The 22642-nt window shown below is 43.9% G+C and overlaps 1 protein-coding gene across 16 annotated transcripts in view; it reads left to right on the top strand.

The window, feature by feature from the left end:
* Positions 1–22642, top strand: part of PHLDB1 (pleckstrin homology like domain family B member 1) — a 365610-nt gene that overhangs the window by 255069 nt on the left and 87899 nt on the right. For all 16 annotated transcript variants that reach the window (XM_075328263.1, XM_075328261.1, XM_075328255.1 and 13 more), the window contains 2 exons: positions 231–353; positions 2396–3456. In XM_075328263.1, coding sequence (XP_075184378.1) covers positions 231–353; positions 2396–3456 — 1184 coding nt within the window. The remainder of the gene's footprint in view (positions 1–230; positions 354–2395; positions 3457–22642) is intronic.

Here is a 22642-nt window from a genome sequence, read left to right as displayed (position 1 = left end):
GACCAGAGTAATGGTTACTAATTACATAATGCTATTATCTTGCGAGTGGAGACACAGAAGTCCTCCGCCCTCCCTTGTAGCCAAACTTTGCCATACTTGTACTGTAGAACATATTCTCGGGGAGGGTCTGATCATGATTTCTAGCCCGGTGGCCGGCACTATCGCTTTACAACACGTAGGGAAATGGCTGTAGAAATTAAGTAAATAAATAATTTCCCGTTTCTTCACAGGTTGTATGATCTGCTTGGGCCAATCTACATTTTTGCGATTTAATCACCCTGCTGAGGCTCTCTGGATGAAAACCATGATTCCTTCCACAGGGAGGAGCTCCTCAACAAGCTTACATGCTGCTGGTAAGCGCTGAGCAGGGGCTCACACAGAAGGGGATATTCACTGACTGACAAAAAAGGATTCCTTAAATTCACTTGAGTAAATATACTTAAAAAACCCCACCCAAAGGTGAACATGCTGGTTAAAGGGGTATTCCCATCTTCAAGATCCTATCCCATTGTGTAGTAGGTAGTATATGTAGAAGGAATCTGGTATTCAGCCACGCTATCACCACACCAAAATTCTTGTTAAATTATGTCTTTTATTCTTTATGACCTGTGCATAAAGAATAAAGGACATAAATTAACAAGAATTTCGGTGTGGTGATAGCGCGTCTGAATACCCGGTTCCTTCTTCTACATATACTACATCCATTTCGAGGCTGCAGCTGTTCGCCCATTTACCAGTTGTTATGGGGGTTGTGACAGGCACAACCTCTATAGGTGAGTTCCTCACTTTATATACACCTAACTGTTATTTTGTTAAGACCCTATTGCACTTCTCCTCCACAGCTTATTGCCTTCATTGTGTAGTGGGTGTAATAATAATACTAGCAAATATCTCCAATTAGAAATGTAGGATATTTCTTCTGATTCACTATGTCTCTGTCTCTTACTTCATGTTCAGGGCATTGCAGGACCTTCCATGGTTATGAACACAAGCAACTAACTAACTAACTGTGACACTATGTGTGGTCATAGCCATGGGTACCTAAGGTCCTGAAATGCCCTGAAAATAAAATAAGAGACCGTGAATCAGAAGAACTATACGTCTCTTACTTCATGTTCAGGGCATTGCAGGACCTTAGGTATCCATGGTTACAACCACGCATATTGTTACAGTTAGTTAGTTAGCTAGTTGCTCGTGATCATAACCATGGATACCTAAGGTCCTGCAATGCCCTGAACATGAGGTAAGTGATATAGTGAATCAGAAGAACTACACTACATTTGTAATTGGAGGTATTTGCTAATATTATTCTTACATCTACTACATATTGGGATAGGATCTTTGAGATGGGAATACCCCTTTTAAGATGAATAGATAATAGACCTTTGCTTATAATAGTGGATTATTGGTATTGATCCACTTATATGTGGCCTAAACATCATGAAAAAGAGTTCCCTCTACCCTTTCCTTTTCGCTGATCCCCACCTTACCTTGCCGTGAAGGTTGGCACCCTAATGATACATAGTGGCACCCATTCCACGACCGCGATCCCTCTCTCTCCATAGAAGGCACTAATATGGCATAGGATTAATAGGGACATAATAATCAGATATAAGACAGAGTTTTATCCTATGCCATATTAGAGCCTTCTATGGAGAGAAAGGGATCGCCGTTGTGTAATGGGAGTACCGCTACGTATCTTTACGGTGCCATCCTCCGTGGCAAGATAGGGTGAGGATCAGGGAAAAAGAAGGGTAAGCGTAACACATTGCCTTTCTACTTTTTCGTGCTATGTAGTCCACATAGCAGTATAAGTAGACCAATACCAGTAACCCACTGTTGAAAGCAGATATCTATTTATCTTATCTAAGCATGTTCACCTTTTGGGTGGGGTGTTTTCAAGTATATTTAATAAAGTACATTTTTTAAGGGCTCTTTTTTTTGTCAGTAAGCTTTGATGAGCCTGTTGGGGGACTTGGCTCAGGAGCAGACACTCGGGTTGAGGGTTGTATAAGGAGAAATCAACAGGTGGGGGATAGACCTAATGGATTTTCTCCCAAAATGTAAAAATGACCAGATATCAATAAATCACAATTAAGAATGATTGCCAAATGTTGGTGTTAAGTTCTCTTTTGTCAGAGATATTTCTTCTTTCTTATCTTGGCTTTTTTTGCACAAGTGACTACAGGAATTGCAGCCATATTGGATTCACCTATGACTTAGCATTTGAAAAACTAATAATAAGTGCCTTGCAGATTTGCAGGACCACATTTTCCCCAATGTTTTAGCTGAGTATTTGTCCAATGTCTTTTCTTTGTATAAGCTTTTCATTATTATACAATTCTACTTCCTAATCTTTATGAACTTCTATATTTTTTTGCCATTTTCATTCTAGAAAACTCCACTGCCCTGTTGAATGGTTGTCACGATGGCAGATACCAGTCAAACATCCCATCACATACTTCATTGGTGAGCTCTATAGAGAAAAACCTTCAAGACATCATGGACTCTTTGGTTCTGGAAAGGCCCACTTCACCCGTCAGAAAATTGTCCCAGTCATCTACTCACAGCCTTTCCTGTTTATCTAATGGAGCAAGTCGGCGCATGCTATCACCACCTACCAGTCCACTTTCCTCCAACTCTGGATATGAAAATGCCTTTACTTCTCCATTGTCTTCTCCTGGAAGCATTAGCCTCACCAGCCCTTCTGGCCTGGATGGTGTACATTCATCAATACCCCCAGTTGTACCACACAGAACATCTAGTTTCAGTCACTCCTTACCACGTCCAACACCAATTTATGGAGGAAGCAGTTTGGATTTACGTTCCCCACGGGGAACAAGTGGAAATTCTCTTATAAGTCCTCCAAGTCCAGGAGCATCTACCCGAATGGGTGGTTTAAGTGTTCCAAGCAGTCCTCTTTTGGGAAGCAAGTTTCAGCATTCAATTATGGATCGACCTTCAAGCCCCTACAGACAGATGGTGGGCGTAGCAAGAAGTTTGCCTCCAGAAAGTCCTAGACTGGCACGAAAAAACCCAGAGAGTATGAGAAATCTTCCTCCTCTAAGTCCTTCTTTATCCCGGAGGGCAATATCTGGTTCAACAAATGCTGTCTCAGAGAGTCCATCAAGAGTTCCTGATAGTCCTCGAGCTCCAGCCCGTCGTAGGGTGGGCAGTGCAAGTTCTCCTGGTTCTGAAGATAATTTCTCCAGGCCAATAAGGGAACGCAGCCCTTCACCCTCCTCTTTTCAAGAAATTTCACGACGATTAACTCCAGCCTACAGCCAAGGATCCCTGGTATCTCCAAATCAAAGTCCAAAGTCTCAAAGGAAGGTACATATGCTCAGAGAGCGTAAAAATAGTATTAGTGACATCAGCGACAATCAAGAAGATTTACTGGATTACCACCGGAGACAACGGGAAGAGAGACTAAGAGAACAAGAAATGGAGAGACTGGTAAGTCTTGACACAAGCCTTAGGTGAAGATGTAAATTGATAGATAAAGAAATTTTCTGGTTTAAAAAAAACAAAACCCTATGCATTAGCTGCAGTTTGTTTAAAAAAAAAATCAAAAGAAAATAAACCAAAAACTTTGCTTTTCTCATCCCCCTTGGCTCCAGCACGGAGTCTCCACCACTGCTCCCAGTCTCTGGTATTGTCTCCATTTGTGATGACACTTCGACAGCGCTGCAGTCAATCAGTCAGCTCAGTAGCTCTGCATGGATTGTTTCATCTACTTAGGCAGAGTTGCCTAGCTCAGTGATGGGTTGCAGCGCTGTCTATGTAATTGCAGCACTGCAGACAGACTATAGCCGTGGCAGGAAGCCAGTGCTAGACCCGGGGAAGTTGAGTGATACTTAGTTTATTTTTAATTTATAACTAACTCAGCTTAACCTCTTAATGATATGATTTGTTCTGCACGTCATAAGTAGCCTCCTTGCCTTTGATGCGGCTTTGCACACTGAGCCTACATCTTTCCCTGCAGATGAAAGCTGAATTATTTAGTCATCTTTTCCCTGTAACAACCATGTATGGAGCAGCGCTCCGCCTGCCCGCGGATGCTAACCTGATAAATGCTGCTGTCAATCTCTGACAGCGGCATTTAATGCACACCGGCAGGGAGCATACTCTTCTCATCGGCGTGCCCGTGACACGATCGCAGGATGCCAATGTATTATCATGACAGCCAGAGGTCAGCTGATGACCCCTGTCTCTGTCATTGCAGTACTCCAATGAAAATCAGGCTGTGGATGGCGTTCATAGGAGACTGTGATTTCTTGTATATACAGCCGTGCTGTGACATTTGGCATCGCTGCTTTCGTAAAAGTCCAATCTAACAGCATATAAAATAAATTAACCTGAATTGTAAACAACATAACGAGAAAACAAAATCAAAACTCTAGAATTGCTCTTTTTTTGGCCTTCGCAACTACAGGAAAAATATGTAATAACAGAAAAAAATAGGCTCTCACACCGCCCCAAATTCCAAAATTGAAATTGTTACAGCTCTCAGAAAGTTGCGACACAAGAATTATTTTTTTTTCTGCTCTTAAAAGAAAAACTATACATGTTTGGTATCTACGTAATTGTAAGTATACTGACCTGGAAATTATAATGCCATGTAATTTTTATGATGAACTGAATGTTGGAAATAAACCCCCCACCCCCCACCAAAAAAAAAAGAAAAAATAATAGCAGAATGTAATTTTCTTTGCTATTTCACCACGTTTTGATTTTTTTTTTCTTGCTTACCATTTTACCATATGTTAAAATGGATGGTGCAAGCCTTATTAGTGTGCATGTCTTATGCTAAGCAGCCGCCCCTCCCCCCTAGTGTGGAGGTTGAGTGGCTGTGACATCAGCATCTTGCACCTCGGCTGCAGCCATCTTTATGAGGAAGGCTCACCACATTCTGTGTGTGCACATATCATTTGTCTTGGCTCCTTTTTGGTGTTTTTTTTTATATAGTTCTTTGTGGTTTTTCTAACTAATTCAGTGTAGGGACTCGCAAGTGTGAGAATCCTTGACGAACGGATTGCGAGCTTACATATTTTGGGCCAAAATATAAACTAATATCTCACTATTTGAGGTGTGGCACATTTTATCCATTTTTGCAGGATGTGTGTGGACCTTTTGAATTCAGGTGGTTAAATGGTGAGCCTGTCATGTGTTATGTACTCATATAGTGCTAACTGACCCGCCTGGACCTGGTGTTGTGCGTCATTTATAGGCCATTATTCAGACACTGTGCGTCTCGTGTATCCGTGCGAGATGCACCGATATAGTGCTGTTTTGCCCGCCTGACCTGGGTTTCTGGCGTCATTTATAGGTCACAGTTCAGACACTGTGCATTTCACTCATTATATGATGGGCTCCCAGTGCAAGCCTTATTAGTGTGCATGTCTTATGCTAAGCAGCCGCCCCTCCCCCCTAGTGTGGCGGTTGAGTGGCTGTGACATCAGCATCTTGCACCTCGGCTGCAGCCATCTTTATGAGGAAGGCTCACCACATTCTGTGTGTGCACATATCATTTGTCTTGGCTCCTTTTTGGTGTTTTTTTGATATAGTTCTTTGCGGTTTTTCTAAAATGGATGGTGACATTTCAAAAGTACAACTCATCCCATAAAAAAAACAAGCTGTCTCATGACTATATCGATGGAAAAATTATAAAGTTATGGTTCTAGAAATAAGGGGAGAAATAAAGGAAAGCACAAAATTAAAAAATAGCCCTGTTCTTAAGGGGATTAAGCAGAACATTTTAATGCATGTCTTCAATGACCACAGTAAAGTTTTACAATTTCCATTTTAATAATAATATTAATTTGCGGACAAATCATATTAGTTAGAAAACCATTAACCTAATGAATCTGTCTTTAGGAGTGTTGTCGGATGATGGCAAGCTCTTATGTCCTGGTAGACTCGCCCCGTCCATTTGTTCCATAGTTGTAAATTGCCTACATGACAAACTCCAGCACGCATGCCGGATCTGCAGCTCACCATGATCTTGGGGATGTCTTCAGTTGACAGATTACGACTGCTCGACCTCCTTACATCATTTTGAAGGCTCTTGTATGTTCGGGGAGATGGAGAACTATAGCTTTCCAGAGAGTTCCCAAGTGCAATTTACACATGGGCTCATAGGTTCAGGTTCAGGGTATGTGGTAGCTGAATAGGGGATGTGATTACTTTGCCGTTAATTCTAGAGTGCTGTACATTTCATAGGTAGACTTCATAGTCCATTACAATCATCCATCAATATATAGCAAGGTCTTCAATGAGGACAACTAAACAAGGCTAAGTAAGCAACTGGCTGGTAAGATGGGAGAGAGGACCCTGCCACTGAGGGCATACACTTTATGGGGAGGAGACAGGAAGGCAAGGTAGAAACTGTCCTAGCAGGAGGATTATTACAGTGGTAGGCTGGACTGGGTTTTCAGGTTGTGTTTGAAGACTGGTGGGAGAAAGCCTGATTGTTTGGGGTAGTTAGCTCCGGAGTAGAGAGAGGACATAGGAGACCTTGGAGATTGGTGTGTGAGTCAGAGGCCAGCAGAGAAGGATTACCTGTGGGGAGGTAGTAGGAGGGTGACAGAGGGATTTATGAAGGGTCTCTTTTAAGTCAACATGAGTGTTTAGAGCTGAATTTTGAGGGTCGTGGTTGGCCGGTGAAGAGATTGGAAGTAGCGGAGGCAGGAGAGTAACGTGGAGAGAGGTGGATTACTCAGGCAGCAGAGTGGAGGATGGTTTGGAGAGGCGTAAAGGTGCAGTCACACATAACGAGATCATTACTACGTCACAGTTTCCGGATCCTCAACTAAATCGCAGGTCTTACGGTTTCTCTCTCTCTCTCTCTCTCTCTCTCTCTCTCTCTCTCCCCCCCACCCCCCGCCGGTGGGTCTATATCGTGCAGTAAAATAAATAATTAAAAGAAAAAAAATGACGTGCGGTCCCCCCCAATTTTGATACCAGCCATGGTAAAGCCACATGGCTGAAGGCTGGTATTCTCAGGATGGGGAGCCCCACGTTATGGGGAGCCCCCAGCCTAAAAACATCAGCTAGCAGCCATCCGCAATTGCCGCATCCATTAGATGCCACAGTCCCGGGACTCTACCCGACTCATCCCGAATTGCCCTGGTGCGGTGGCAATCTGGGTAATAAGGAGTTAATGGCAGCCCATAGCTGCCACTAAGTCCTAGGTTAATCATGGCAGGCGTCTTCCCGAAATACCTTCCATGATTAACCTGTAAGCTAAAGAAAATAAACACATACACCCGAAAAAATCCTTTATTTGGAATAAAAGACAAAAAAACACCCTCTTTCACCACTTTTTTAATCCCCAAACACCCATCCAGTTCCGACGTAATCCACACTAGGTCCCACAACGCTTTCAGCTCTGCTACATTGGAAACTGACAGCGAGCGGCCACAGACGATGACTGCTCTCTGTCAGCTCCACGAAGCAACTGAAGTGAGTCGCGTTATCAGCGATGATGTCACTCAGGTTACCCGCGGCCACCGCAGGATCCTCCAACTGTGACAGCAAGTCGCCAGAGTGATTGAAGTGAGCTGCCGATCAGCGATAACGTCAACTCAGGTTACCCACGGCCACAGCTCTCAGGTGGAGGACTTCAGTTGTGGCCGCGGGGAACCTGAGTGATGGCACCGCTGATCGCGCAGCTCACTTCAGTCACTCAAGGGATTTGCGGTCACCAGTGAGTCCTTCACCGGTGACCGCAAATCAGGCCACGACACAGACAGAGCCCCGGGATGACAATGAAGTCGGGTGAAGTTCATTCACATCGTGAGACTCTGTCTGTGTCTGCTGTCAGCGAGCATGTAGCAGAGCTGAATTGCCGTGGGACCGCAGTGTCAAAAATGCATCCAAAGCGCATGAAGAATGCATGCATTTTGGATGCATTTTTTTTTTGACAAACGCAGTGTTTACAGTTGTCCAGTCTGCCAGAGGGTGCGTTTTTTTTCTGCACTTGACAGAACGCAGCATGGTCTCATACCCTGATTGTCACATCTGGTGGGGAAGCAAGTGGAATAAGTTGGTGCTGTAGAAAAAAACATTATAATTATAGTTGAGAGAGAATAAACTTGTTTTTTTTTCCATGATGCAATTAAGGAGCAGAAGGAAAAGAAGTTAGTTATGGCCAGTGATCACTCTGAGGACGTGTCTAGGAGGAGGAGTACAAAGTATTGTGTCTGGCTTTGGCATCTAGGACATCTGTGGTGATTATGGATGATAGTCAGTCGTGGTGGGTTAGAAGCCAAATTGTTGCTGGACAAATAGAGGTTAGAGGCAATGAGATGGGGGCTCTTAAGGATGGCTGTAGTGAGTATACAGTACTGTGCTTTTAGGCAGGTGTGGGAAAATCAGACAAAGTAAGCATTCTTTCAAAAATAGATGTGTAAATAGATTGCAATTTGTTAGTTGATAAAAATAAAGTAAACAATTTTAAATCCAATCAATATTTTTGTGTGACCGCCCTTTACCTTCAGAGCCGCATCAACATTTCTATATACACTAGTACACTGTTTTTTGGAGGAACTGGCAGGGAGGTCATTCCAAACATCTTGGGGAGCTAACCCCAGATCCTCAGTACATGCTGTGTCCTTCTGTCTCTTCATGTAATCACAGACAGACAGACAGACTGGATGATGTTGAGACTGATTGATTGATGCTATCAGTGGCAGTATTCATTATATTGAGGTAGTAATGGCAGGTACTACGGTATTTCTGCATCTTTAAAAGGGCTGAATCATGAATGCACAAAAAATGGCAATGATTAAAGTGTAATCACTGATTGAAAAAGGTTGATATTTGTATCCACTGCCTCATTATCTCCTCTGTGCAGCAAATATATAAAACTGTGGCATGCAATCTCTTCCATACTCCTGCAGAGGTCAGTGGGATCTCTGCTTTGGACAATCCTCCTGGGACCCCCAGGCTATAATGGGAATATGTTGATCTGCATTATAATATGTATATTTATACTTCTCCTGGTGACCATTCTTGTGCTTCCTGGTTATGTAGATTTATGACGGGGCAGAATTTTATATAATCTTTGAACGTGAATGTTTAAAGAGTTAATTTAAACATGACATGTTCTGAAGAGCTCCTGTGAACCTGCCTATTGATGACTTGTCATACCGCAAGCTTGGGGAGGGCTATAGGAAAGACCCCCCGGGGCTTTCTTCTCACAGACTCCCAGCTGCGCTCTTATCAGAACCACATTTAGTAGAATGGCTCTATGGCGGAGACGTTACTCCTGTCCCGTAGCTGCACCCCCTGAAAAACGAGATAATGCCTATTTTTACCGATTCAGTTTAGAAGAGAGCAGGAGGGCATCGGACATCAGAAGGGAGGTACTGTACAATGCTGCATTTTATTACAGCCCCTTACATTATACTGCTGCGTCTATCCTTAGCTGTGTATATTGTAGATGGCTGCTGTTTGCTCAGTCAGATCCTCTTGGAGATATGTGAAAGCATTGGCTTGAGCATGTATTCAACTACAGCTACTTGGGCAAGACTTTGGAAGGTGTTTGGTATTTCCTTAGTAGTTTATTGACCTGACTGGTGACAAATCTTTCTCCACTGGGTATTACTGCCATTTGGAGAGAATTGGTTAATGGAAGTATTGCCGTCTTCAATGCTTTCCGTGGAGTGCAACATAGTTATTGTGCAGCATTTACTACAGTTGGAGTCTATGCACTTTCCGATTGTCAAACAATTGGTAAAAAGCAACTTGGCGCTGTTCTGTAATGGGCATGCATTTTGTTCTCTTAGGCTATGTGCCCACGTAGCATATTTTCATGCAGTTACGGTGCGTTCTGCACCGCAGTGTAACTGCATGCGTCCTGTGTCCCCAGCACAATCTATGAAGATTGTGCCTAATCCATGCCCACGTGGCGTATTAGAACGCAGCGCTTCTGCTACTGCCGAATCGCTGCGTTCTTAGAAGCAACATGTCACTTCTTTCATGCGCTTTGGATGCAGCCCCCGCTCTGTCTATGGGAGAGGCTGCATCCAGAGCGCATGAAATCGGCTTTTCATTACGGACTGTTTCTGCAGCGATTTAAAGCGCACGTGTGCTGTTCAAATCGCTGCAGAAATTTCTGCAGGGACAGAAGCAATGTGGGCACATAGCCTTAAGGACATTTTTTTTTTTATTAACCTTTGGCTCCATTTCAATTTTCCATGGATAAAGGCCCTGTAGAAAGATCCATCTTTTATAAGTCTAGATAGGTTAATCCGTGTACTTTGAGTGTATCAAATGATCAGGTTTCTGGTTTACCTCTTCGTCTTATTCTTTCTATTATTTCAACCATCATGTCCTTCTCCGCTAATTGCTTTCTTCATGTGATGTGGCCAAAGTAGACAAGTCGTAGCTTAGTGATTCTTGCTTCGAGTGAAACTTCTGGCTTGATTTGTTCCAAAATTAATTTTTGTTCATCTTTCCATCCATGGTATTGATAACATCTTTCTCCGGCTCCACATTTCGAAGGCGTCCATTCTTCTTCTGTCTTGTTTCTTTATCAGCCAGGTTTCACATTCATATGTTACCACATAAAAGACCAGACTATCAGTGAAATGTTCCTTGATTTGAGCACCTTGTCCAGTGACTTCATTGTTTATTTGCCAATCTCTTTTTGACTTCCAGTGTCGTTGATGCATCGTGTGTCTTGGTTGTACCTGGAAGTAGTCAATATCTTTTGTCTTCTTTGTATTGAGTAGGAGTCCCATGACTGAGCTTGTCATCTTGGCACTCTATAATAAGTCCTTTATTCCATCTATGCTTGTTGCTATCAATGTTGTATTGTCTGCTTATTTAAGACTGTTGATGATTCGTCAAGCAATTTTGATTCCTTCTTCGTTTTCTGCAATTCCAACCTTCCTGATAATAGCTTCTTCATATAAATTGAAAATAAATGGTAACAGGTTGCAGCCTCATCTGACACCTTGCTCTACTTTGAACCATGCCGTGTCACCGTTTTCAATTCCGACTGTTGCTTCTTGGTTGATGTAAAGGTTAATAATGATGCTGATCAGATGGTTCAGCACACTCATGTCCTTCATGCTATTCCACAGTTTCTAGTGATCAATTCAGTCAAAGGCTTTGCTGTAGTCGATGAAGCAAAAATAGAGCTCCTTGTTATATTCTTTGGCCTTTTCCATCATCCATCTAATGTTAGGAATTACATCTCTTGGTCTTCTGCCTTTTCTGAATCCTGATTGTGGCTCTGGCAGCTTTGTCACAGTAAGGCTGGTTTCACACTACGTTTATTTAACATCCGTCCTTAACGTTATTTTAGCGGACAAGCGGATCCAGTGCAAATGCGTTTTCATTTCAATGCATTTGCAATGGACTCGCGTTAACATCCGTTCACCTGCGTTTGCCTGCGTTATAGTGCGGATCCAGTGACTTGCAGTTTTTTAACATGTTTCAAAAACGCTACTTGTAGCGTTTTTGAGCTCCGTCCAAATACTGCAAATTGCTGGATCCTGACTATAACGCACGCAAACGCAGGTGAACGCTGGCGTGCTGATAGACAGGATCCTGCTTTTGTACTGAGCATGCCCAGAAAGTACTGAGCATGCCCAGAACCAGTCTCGCGTGATCTGTCTCTCCCTCCTCTTCCCTCCCTCACCCTCTCTCTCTCTATATCTGTCTTTCCCCCTTCCTCCCCTTCCCCCCTCTCCCACCTGAGAGCTGCGGACACTCGTAACCAAGGTAAATATCGGGTAACCACTTCTCTTAGTTACCCGATGTTTACGTTGGTTACGCGTGCAGGCAGCCCAGCTCCTAGCAGCTGCAGACACTCGTAACCAAGATAAATATCGGGTATCCAAGGCCGATGTTTACCTTGGTTACCAGTGTCTGCAGCTGTCAGATGCCGGCTCCCAGTCTAGCTCCCCTCACTCCCGATCACATGACTCCTTTGCCCGCCCCTAAACATCCAGTGCAGGATCCTGCAAAATAACATATGCGTTTGGATACGTTATTTGCTGTAAAAGCAGGATCCGTACTTCCGCTAAAAAAACGTTTTCAACGGATGTTAAAAAGACGTAGTGTGAAACTAGCCTATGGCTGTAGTCATCTTTGTAGGATCTTCAGTGGTATTTTGGTGGTATGAGGGCAATAGTCCGATAGTTTCTACGTACAGTCGGTAGCATCTCGCTTTTTTGCAATAGGAATAAACACTGATCTTGTCCAGTTTTTTTGCCATTGACCAGTTGTCCATATCTGTTGACACAGGCATGTGATGACATCAGCTGCTGCAGAAGAATTTATTAGCTCTATTGGAATATTGTCACATCCAGGTGCTTTGTTCTTTGACAGAGGATTTATAGCAGTAACGACTTTGTCTTTCAGGATGTATTGTTCCTTATGATTTCCAGTCTGCGTTTCTTCCCACATCACTGAACGGTTCATGTAGAGGTGCTCCGTGTATTTTTTCCATCTTTCGTTGACCTGTTCTGGCTAAGATCGTTTGTTCCTGTTGGCATCTTTCAGCATGTCCACTCTTGGTTGAATCTTTCGTTGTATTTGATCTTTACGTATGGCTTCCTGATCGTGCCCCTCAGAGGTTTGCTTTCTATCTCTGTACATATCTTATGGTAATAAAGTTCTTTGTCTTCTAGAATATCTTTCTCTTAGTATTTTAATGACATTATACTTCATATAAAACATAAATGATGTGCGCTGGATATGGATTTCATTGTTATGTTTGAAGCTTTATGGCAGAAGGTTGACTTTTAATTAAAGGGAGCCTGTTGGCAGGATTTTACTCTAATAAACCTCTCTCTACCATCTGTGACATGTCTTAATCTTCTAAAGTTATATCCATAGTATTCTATTGTAACGACATATATAGTATAAATGTTACATGAAAAACCCCTGTGTCATGTGCACATGAAGGCTCTAGCCGCCACTGGTCATATCTAGACCATCTTAACTGTCCTGTTCAATCTTCGATAAAGCCGTCCTTGATCAGTTGATTGATCTAGAACTGGAAACTGGCACAGCACAAAGTTTTTGCTCTTGCACCCCTGCACTGCCTCCCTCTCTCCTCCCGGGAGGGACGCATCCGCTTTCCCCTTCCCGGCCGTCCTGTGTCTGCCACGTCTACTGTCCCTGCCTTCTGCTCCTGGGGCCTGCGCGGCCTGTGCAGGTTCCCTGGAAGCGCTCTTAGGGCATGCACGTCCTGCCTCTTAAAGATGTATCATGCTTAATTAAGTAACTAAGACAAATATACCTCATAACCATAACTTCTTATATTAAAGGACACGGGTGCCCACAATGGGGCACTACCCGTGCCTAGCACATACTCCAAGACATATGAAAAAGCAAGAGAATCCAGAGTAATAAGCAGTGCAAAGCATATAACAATGTTTATTGATGTACAAAATAGACAAAGACATACAAAGAAAAAATGGCCATTATAAAACACCATTAAAAACACCAGTGGAGGGATATAACCCCAAGATGGGACAAGGGAATAACTAGATGAATGTACAGAAATGACCGAAGTTAATTTAGAATCAGACCGATGTTATCTGCAGAGTACTGCAAGTAATAATAAATATGGGTATCACATCCTAGCTAATGTGTTTAGCCAGCACAATACAAGTATAGGAGCTGATAACAAGTAGACAATTATAAAGTGCTAAGTGCAAATACCACAGGTCCCAATGGAGGGGACCCCCTCCCCCCCATGTAGATAAGCCCCCTAAACCTCCAACGTACGTTTTGCAAATCAGTTCATACCCCTGTAGACACAGCTTTTTCTGGGAGGGAAGGCGATCTTAGGGCACGCACCTCCTGCTTCTTAAAGACGTATCATGCTTAATTAAGTAAAGCCTCCAACCGATCACTGGGAGTCTTTACATATTTAGGGCATCCTCCCTCTTAGGGAGGTGCCTTTGCAACAAGGTTCCTCACTCCGTATTACTTGTCTTTGTATCCTGTACCTGTGTCCTGTATCCCATATCTCTGTCCTGTATTTTGTGTTCATGTCCTGTGGAGGTATCCCACATCAGGCTGTTCCACCTGTGCCTTCATCTGTACCCGACTCAGTTCTGTTTGTGACCCAGAACCAGAACCTGACTAGCCTGTACCATCAATCCTGTCGGTACCAGCCCCCAGATACTCTCCAGCCTGTGTCCTACTCTGTTGATCTCCGAAATCTGTACCAGCGCCCCTCACCCTTTTGGGTTAGCTGCTACTGCACCGAGAGTTCCCTTTGAAGGGTACCTGGTGGCTATCTTCTAGCACAAGCCTAACCTCACCATGAGAGGCTCTAGTGAAGAATCTGCTAGTCTCTGTTACGTCCCTCCAGGATCAGCCTATTCCCGTGGTGCAGTGGGTCTACACCTGCAGGTGTGCCCAGAACAGTCAGTTGTGGTAAGCAGTTATTCTTGGTCATTGGGACCAGCATATATGCAGACTAAAGGCCGCTTTACACGCAACGACATCGCTAACGAGATGTTGTTGGGGCCACGGAATTTGTGACGCACATCCGGCCTCGTTAGCGACGTCGTTGCGTGTGAAACGCAGGAACGACCCTTAACAATCAAAATTACTCACCTTATCGTTGATCGTTGACACGTCGTTCTAATCCCAATTATCGTTGTTGTTCCAGGACGCAGGTTGTTCGTCGTTCCTGCGGCAGCACACATCGCTATGTGTTAGACCGCAGGAACGAGGAACAACACCGTACCTGAGGCCACCAGTAATGAGGAAGGAAGTAGATGGGCGGGATATTCCGCCCGCTGATCTCCGCCCCTCCGCTTCTATTGGACAGCTGCCGTGTGACGTCACTGTGACGCCGCACGAACTGCCCCCTTAGAAAGGAGGTGGTTCGCCGGTCACAGCGACGTCACAGGGAAGGTAAGTACGTGTGACAGGTGTAAACGATGTTGTGCGCGCCACGGGCAGCGATTTGCCCGTGACGCACAACCGACGGGGGCGGGTACGCTCGCTAGTGATATTGATACCGATATCGCAGCTTGTAAAGTGGCCTTAAAGGGAACCTGTTATCAGAAATTTGGCTTTCAACCTAAATGTCTCCCCCTCTGCAGCTCGTGGGTTGCATTCTAGTAACGTTTCTATACTTTTTGTGCCCCCTTTTAAACCAAAATAAATACTTTATAAAACTGTACCTTTCGGTTTGAAAATCTTGTAAATTATACATGGGGGAGGCCGTGTGGCGTCCGTTGCTGTATCTTACGCCGTCCCCCATGCTCCAAATCATCCCTCAGGACGCCGCCCACTGCGCCCGAGGTCCCGTGCACGCCGGGACACCTAGTGACGTGGTCGCAAGCACGAGAGTATGGGTGGCGCTGTGATTGCATCGCAAGTGCGCGCCCATACTCTCGTGCCCGCACTTTCCCAACTGCCTCCAGTGTTCTGCGCCGGCCCGACGTCACCTCCTTCCCATCGTACCCTGCAGCAGGAAATAGATGGGAGGAGCGGAGCAGGCCACTACAGGAGAAGCAGAGGATCTGAGCAACGTACAGAGGGGAGAGCGCGCCCACGAGAGTATGGGCGGGCACTTGCGATGCAATCACAGCGCCGCCCATACTCTCGTGCTTGCGACCACGTCACTAGGTGTCCCGGCGTGCACGGGACCTCAGGCGCAGTGGGCGGCGTCCTGAGGGATGATTTGGAGCATGGGGCACTGCGTAAGATACAGCAACGGACGCCAGACTGCCCGCCCCCATGGAGAATTTAAAAGATTTTCAAACCGAAAGGTACAGTTTTATAAAGTGTTTATTTTGGTTTAAAAGGGGGCACAAAAAGTATAGAAACCTTACTAGAATGCAGACCACGAGCTGCAGAGGGGGAAACATTTAGGTTGAAAGCCAAATTTCTGATCACAGGTTCCCTTTAAGACTAGGTACATATTGCATGTGTGGCCACTGTCAGGATGGATGTTTAGACATCTGTCCACTATAGAGCCCCATTGTAAAAATCATATACCACTTGTTATATGTTTCTTTGCAGTGACCCTCGGTATAGGGAAGTGCTCTGCAGGGTCGGCTGTCAGTCAAAGTGGCTGGTGTGCCTACAGCCGCTGCTCTGAGTATACTGAGTGCTGACTAGCTGCTCCCTGCACTTCCGCTCTTACTGAACGCCGGTGGCTTCTGGGAGGAAATATTGTCAGTACATTTTCTTCCTTTAGCTGCATTTTCAGCGATTTAGCATTATTTACCTGCAAATGAACCCTATATCTGAAGGTGCATGGCAGCTTTCAATGTGACATGTTCTCGTTACTAAACTTACTGATAGCAGCCATGATGCAGGGATTGATTTTCGCATGTGCTGCTCATACTCGATATTGAATATAGATTTTTACAATTTTTATTTCCACTTTTTCATCATTTTCAGAGCATTACTATGTCTATCATCCTGTGATTTCCATAATCACGAGTCTTTTCCTTCTTGGTTTTACAATGTCAGTGTTGAGGAGTAAATGGCAGCATTGACTGACCTGGTTACAAAGACGTTTGACACACTGAAACCCCAAAATGTTCTTATTCCCTGACTGCAAGCAGATCTTGACAATGATGTGGAATAAAATGTTACTTTCATTAAACAGTGATTAACAGCCCTAAAATAAAACCCCTTTAAATCACTTTGCATTCCAAGTAACGTTACTGTAATACTTAATCCTTCGCAAATCTTGCCTTAAGCCGGCCCTACACTTTGGATAATTCTCAGTGATTTTTTTTTTTTAAATCACATCTGTTTTATTCCATTGACTTTTAGTTCTGTTGAAAATGTGTCATGCCACCTCTGATATCTAGGCTGAAAAAGAAAACACAAAAGAAAAAGCTTGTCAATTTTCATAATGTTTGTCTGTACATGGCTGAAAATATGTATAGAGGCAAAAAAAAGCATCAAGTGTTCGCGCTGCTGTGGAGGAAGAAGTGGAAGTAGATTCTAAAAAGTGTTGGTTTTTTTTCAATGCGTTTTGGAGTGGACACTCCTTTATTAGGGTAATTGCCATATTATCCTGATAGTTTACTCTCTGAAATCCTAAAAATATTCTCCAACGCGTTTCGGAGTGGAAACTCCATCAGAGATATCCCCATATTATCTTGATGGAGTTTCCACTCCGAAACGCGTTAAATAAAATCACTTAGTTTGTAGGATCTTTAATTTCTTTGTCCATGGCACAGCAGATATTTACCTCTACTATCCATCAAGTAGTGAAAAGAGGAATATTGAATTCAGCCTACCCCTTAGTTTGTCCACAGCTCCACTGATGCACGGCCTGAAAATGGAGATCACCTCCGTACAATAGCAAGAAAAACAGGCAAATCAGCACCAAAATTCCCAAGAATAAAAAACTTTTCTTTATTTCTTCATTTTAAAAAAAAGTGTTCAAAAGTGGAATAAAAACATGGCAGTACCCTTACGTGTTTCAAACCTCACAGGGTCCTTAGTCATAGGCTACAGCTTCAGAAATGATACACACATATATACAAATCAGGAAACAGGGAAAGATTTAGGGCTTTACCCCACATGGGGATTACTAATGCAATACCAGTGGGTAAAATTCCCATACAGAGATCAGAGCATGCAGGACAAATACATGTATCCTACACATATATGAATCCATACAATGTGGATCTTGATCTAAATACATGCGGTGTGTTTTCCAATAAAAAAGTATACATAATAAGAAGGTGATAGTTGATAATAGTAATTCAATCATTAACTCAACCCTTCAAGTATGGAAAAGAAAAAATCCTTTATCTTTCTTTTTTTTCTCTTCCTTCTCCTCCCTTCTCTCCTCCTCCTATGTTTTCCTTTTCCCTCTTTTTAATCATTTTATTGTATATAAACAAATTGATAGAATTTATGATTAAACTATGTGAAAACACACAACATTCATTAATATTGAATACATTCTCATAAAAAAAACAACAAAAAAAACCCCTTCACTGCAAATATATTATTGTCTAAGTATATTTAGGGATAAACCCCAATTCCGTATTCGAAATATGTACATTAGGTCATTTCGATGGTTTAAACCGCAAGGACTGTGTGAATTAAGGTCAAGTATCCACTTGGTTTCCCTTGAAAGGAGACTTTTTCCCAATCACCGCCTCTAACAGGTTTGCGAACTTTTTCAATACTTACAATGGATAAAGCTTGTAAATTACCATTATGTTGATCTCTAAAGTGTCTAGACAAACCCGATATTGATTTATTGTCAATTTTAGAGTAAGGATCTGCTGCCGAAACATGGTCTGCTATGCGTTTTTTAAAGGAGTTGTCCGACATTAGCTTAACAAAAATTTTTGAGTTTATCTGTGCTGTATTGTCATATAAATCACACCTACATTGTTATTTTTTGTTTTCTAACTTTTGTTCCTCTTGAATTATCCCTTTATTCTCTGCAGCTCCTTGTTTACATTCAGATCCAGCAAACATGACCACTTCCTGTGCAAAACCTCAGTCAGAGCTGTCACCACCCACCCCAGTGTCCAGCCTCGCCCTCTGCCCGCCCCCTGCACACACATTCCCTGTCAGTATTCTGCCCCAGCATCTGACCTGTTATCACTACAGCATTGCAAATAACAGCCCCACATCAGGCTCTGCACCGCACACGCACACATATGGCTCTGCACCGCACACGTATGCTCTGCACCGCACACATATGGCTCTGTACTGCACACATATAGCTCTGTACCGCACACGCACACATATGGCTCTGTACCGCACACGTATGCTCTGCACCGCACACATATGGCTCTGTACCGCACACATATAGCTCTGTACCGCACACGCACACATATGGCTCTGTACCGCACACGTATGCTCTGCACCGCACACATATGGCTCTGTACTGCACACATATAGCTCTGTACCGCACACGCACACATATAGCTCTGTACCGCACACGTATGCTCTGCACCGTACACATATGGCTCTGTACCGCACACATATAGCTCTGTACCGCACATGCACACATATGGCTCTGTACCGCACACGCACATATGGCTCTGCACCGCACACATATGGCTCTGCACCACACACGCACACATATGGCTCTGCACCGCACACGCACACATATGGCTCTGCACCGCACACGCACACATATGGCTCTGCACCGCACATGCACACATATGGCTCTGTACCGCACACGCACACATATGGCTCTGTACCGCACACATATGGCTCTGTACCGCACACATATGGCTCTGCACACGCACACATATGGCTCTGCACACGCACACATATGGCTCTGCACACGCACACATATGGCTCTGCACACGCACACATATGGCTCTGTACCGCACACGCACACATATGGCTCTGCACATGCACACATATGGCTCTGCACACGCACACATATGGCTCTGCACCGCACACGCACACATATGGCTCTGCACCGCACATGCACACATATGGCTCTGCACACGCACACATATGGCTCTGCACACGCACACATATGGCTCTGCACACGCACACATATGGCTCTGCACACGCACACATATGGCTCTGCACACGCACACATGTGGCTCTGCACACGCACACATATGGCTCTGCGCACCCTCCCCCCCCCATAGGGAACACATGTAGGGAGTACATACTCACCCGTCCTCGGTCCCCGCCGCTCCTGCACGTTCGCCAGCTTTCTGTGCTCTGGACATATCAGCACAGTAGTGATGTCACCGCTGTGCTGAAGAGAGCACAGACAGCCGGAGGGACAGTGATGAGAAGCAGCGCTGCGCTGCGCTGCTTCTCATCAGCACTTTCAAATGTACCGGCATCTGTGATCTGTGATGCCGGTACATTTGAATGTGCGATCCTGGGCAGGGGGCCTGGTGCTGGCGCTGACACTACGGCAGCCGCCACCAGGCCCCTCCCCCAGGTCACGGACACCACAGCAGTGCAGGGGGAGGTTACTGGAGAGTAAAAGAGGTGCGGGGGAATGTGTGGGAGGGTGCAGGGAAGGGGGCGGGGCTCATCGCACTGTACCGCCCAGCAGGGCGGCAACATGCTGTTCCAAATTTGCATGTCAACATGGCCCTGCCCATGTTGACATGAAATGACCGGAAGCAGCAAAATCGCAGCAGGAGCGGTGACATGACTGCACTGAGCCGGGGGAGAGGGGCTGACAGCAGGGCAGGTAAGTGGTCTCTATCTACTTACCTGCCCCAATGCAATGTAGCCCAATAGGGAAATAAAAAAAAAAAAAAGTCAAAAAAGCCGGATAACCCCTTTAAGCATTCATGTCGTGCAACCAATATATGATTTGTTGCACAATGTGCATGTGGCCATATACGGTAGATGACATGACTGCTGGAACAATTTATAAAATCACGGATTTTGTACTCCTTCAACTTGTTATCAAAAAATACTTTAGTTCTAGACATATATTTGCAGATGTTACATTTAACTCCACATTTGTAAGAGTCACTTACATGTAACCAGGTATCACTTTTATTTTAGTAAGATTGTTTGATTTTTTTTTACCGTAAAATTTATACCATTGTTTAAAATTTTTTTTAGAACCGGATCTTGATGTAATTGCATGAATATTTCTTGATAAGTTCCACAATATTCAAATAATCCACGCTATAAGCCGTGGAAAAAGTAATCTTGCTGGAGTTAAACCTGGATTGTTCTGTTGTATCCTATAACAAAGTACATCTGTTTTTATTCTTGGCAATATTTTTTTGCACAATTAATATCCACAAGTGAATATCCCCTTTTTAAAAATCTGTCTCTCATGACATTACATTCCTTGTTAAATGACTCTTCAGAAGAACATAGGCGACGAGCACGTATGAATTCTCCTACTGGAAGTTTTTTATTCTTGAGAATTTTGGTGCTGGCTGTTTTTCCTTTTTTTTCTACTATCCATCACTAACCATGGGCAAAATTATGTGAGGTTCCCTTATTTGTATTATTTTTTCCCCATATAATTGCTAAAAGTTTACTTTTCTTAGAGTATATTATGTCTTTTATATATTCTGAATTAAACTGAAATCTTCCTGCCAGCATAAATCAGAATATATAATATTACTCCATATAAAAGAATTAGGCAAGGCAAATCTCTTTGTCAGGTTGATGATCTCGATATATGGATGTATGTGATAACTCCGGGTCTAATGTGCTGAGTTGTGGTTTTCTACGGGCATTACAGGTCTGTTTGCATTGGCCTGAAGGTAAAAATGACAACAGCATCAGATAATATTGCGTGAGCCCTGGGGGAAGTATGCAAGCGAAACCCCATGTGTTCTCCAACACGGAAAAGTGAAGTTGCATCCCATTAATCAAAAGCTGTTTCCGCATACGTTTATCACATACTAATAATGTATCTCCAGAAAGTCTTTGCTCTTAGAAGAGTCAGGATATCCAAAGGTTTCCACACTACTTACTTCAATTCTTCGGGGGGTGTATTAATTTTAGTGGCTAAATTGCTCACTCTGGAGGAGATCCAGGTGGTGTGTGACCACTTTGGTAGCTTTGTGATCATTCGCTGCTCAATAGATTCCATTAGTTATGTGTATGTGCTCCACTCCTTTTTAACCTGGTAGTTTTGGCATCTGTTGATGACTTTCCTGCAGTACTGGATCCTACCATAGACCGTATCACCTCCTCTGATGCCGATGCTTCTACATTACAGAATTAGTGTGTGTGTTTGTACATGTTTGTGTGTGTTTGTGCGTGTTTGTACATGTGTGGAATGGCACAATAGGGGACCAGGATGGGACATTTAACAAGTTGTGGAACAAATTGTCTGCATTGTAATGATTTCCTATGGGAAATCTTGCTCTGCTGAACGAGTAACTGTTAACAAGCACAGTCCCAGAACGGATTGTTCTCGTTCACCAAGGTTCCACTGTATTGGCATGTATGGGGAGTTTGGTGTAGTAGAACGTGCCTGGGCTGCACAGGACCCGGACCTCAAATCTATGGAGCTCCTTTTAGAGGAACAAGAATGGAGATTGTGAGCTAGTCCTCTCATTCAGCATCAGTGTCTGACCTCACCAATGCTCTTTTGTACAAATGGCCAAGGGGCACTTTGCACACTACGACATCCTATGATCCTGCTATAAACCCCTATCCTGCTCATATTCCCCCATCCATCCTGCTCATATTCCCCCATCCTGCTCATATTCCCCCATCCTGCTCATATTCCCCCATCCTGCTCATATACCCCCATCCTGTTCATATACCCCCATCCTGTTCATATACCCCCCATTCTATTGATATACCCCCATCCATCCTGATCATATACTTCTATCCTGTTCATATACCCCATCCTGTTCATATACCCTCATCCTGTTCATATACCCCCCATCCATCCTGCTCATATACCCCCATCCTGTTCATATACCCCCATCCTGTTCATATACCCCCCATCCATCCTGCTCATATACTCCCATCCTGTTCATATACCCCCATCCTGTTCATATACCCCCATCCTGTTCATATACCCCCCATCCATCCTGCTCATATACTCCCATCCTGTTCATATACCCCCATCGTGTTCATATACCCACATCCTGTTCATATACCCCCATCCTGTTCATATACCCCCATCCATCCTGCTCTTATACTGCCATCCTGTTCATATACCCCCATCCTGTTCATATACCCCCATCCTGTT

This window comes from Anomaloglossus baeobatrachus, chromosome 11 (genome assembly GCF_048569485.1).
Source record: "Anomaloglossus baeobatrachus isolate aAnoBae1 chromosome 11, aAnoBae1.hap1, whole genome shotgun sequence".
Classification (NCBI taxonomy): domain Eukaryota; kingdom Metazoa; phylum Chordata; class Amphibia; order Anura; family Aromobatidae; genus Anomaloglossus; species Anomaloglossus baeobatrachus.
The sequence above is the reverse complement of the archived record's forward strand: the minus strand, read 5'-3'. Positions and strand labels throughout refer to the sequence as shown.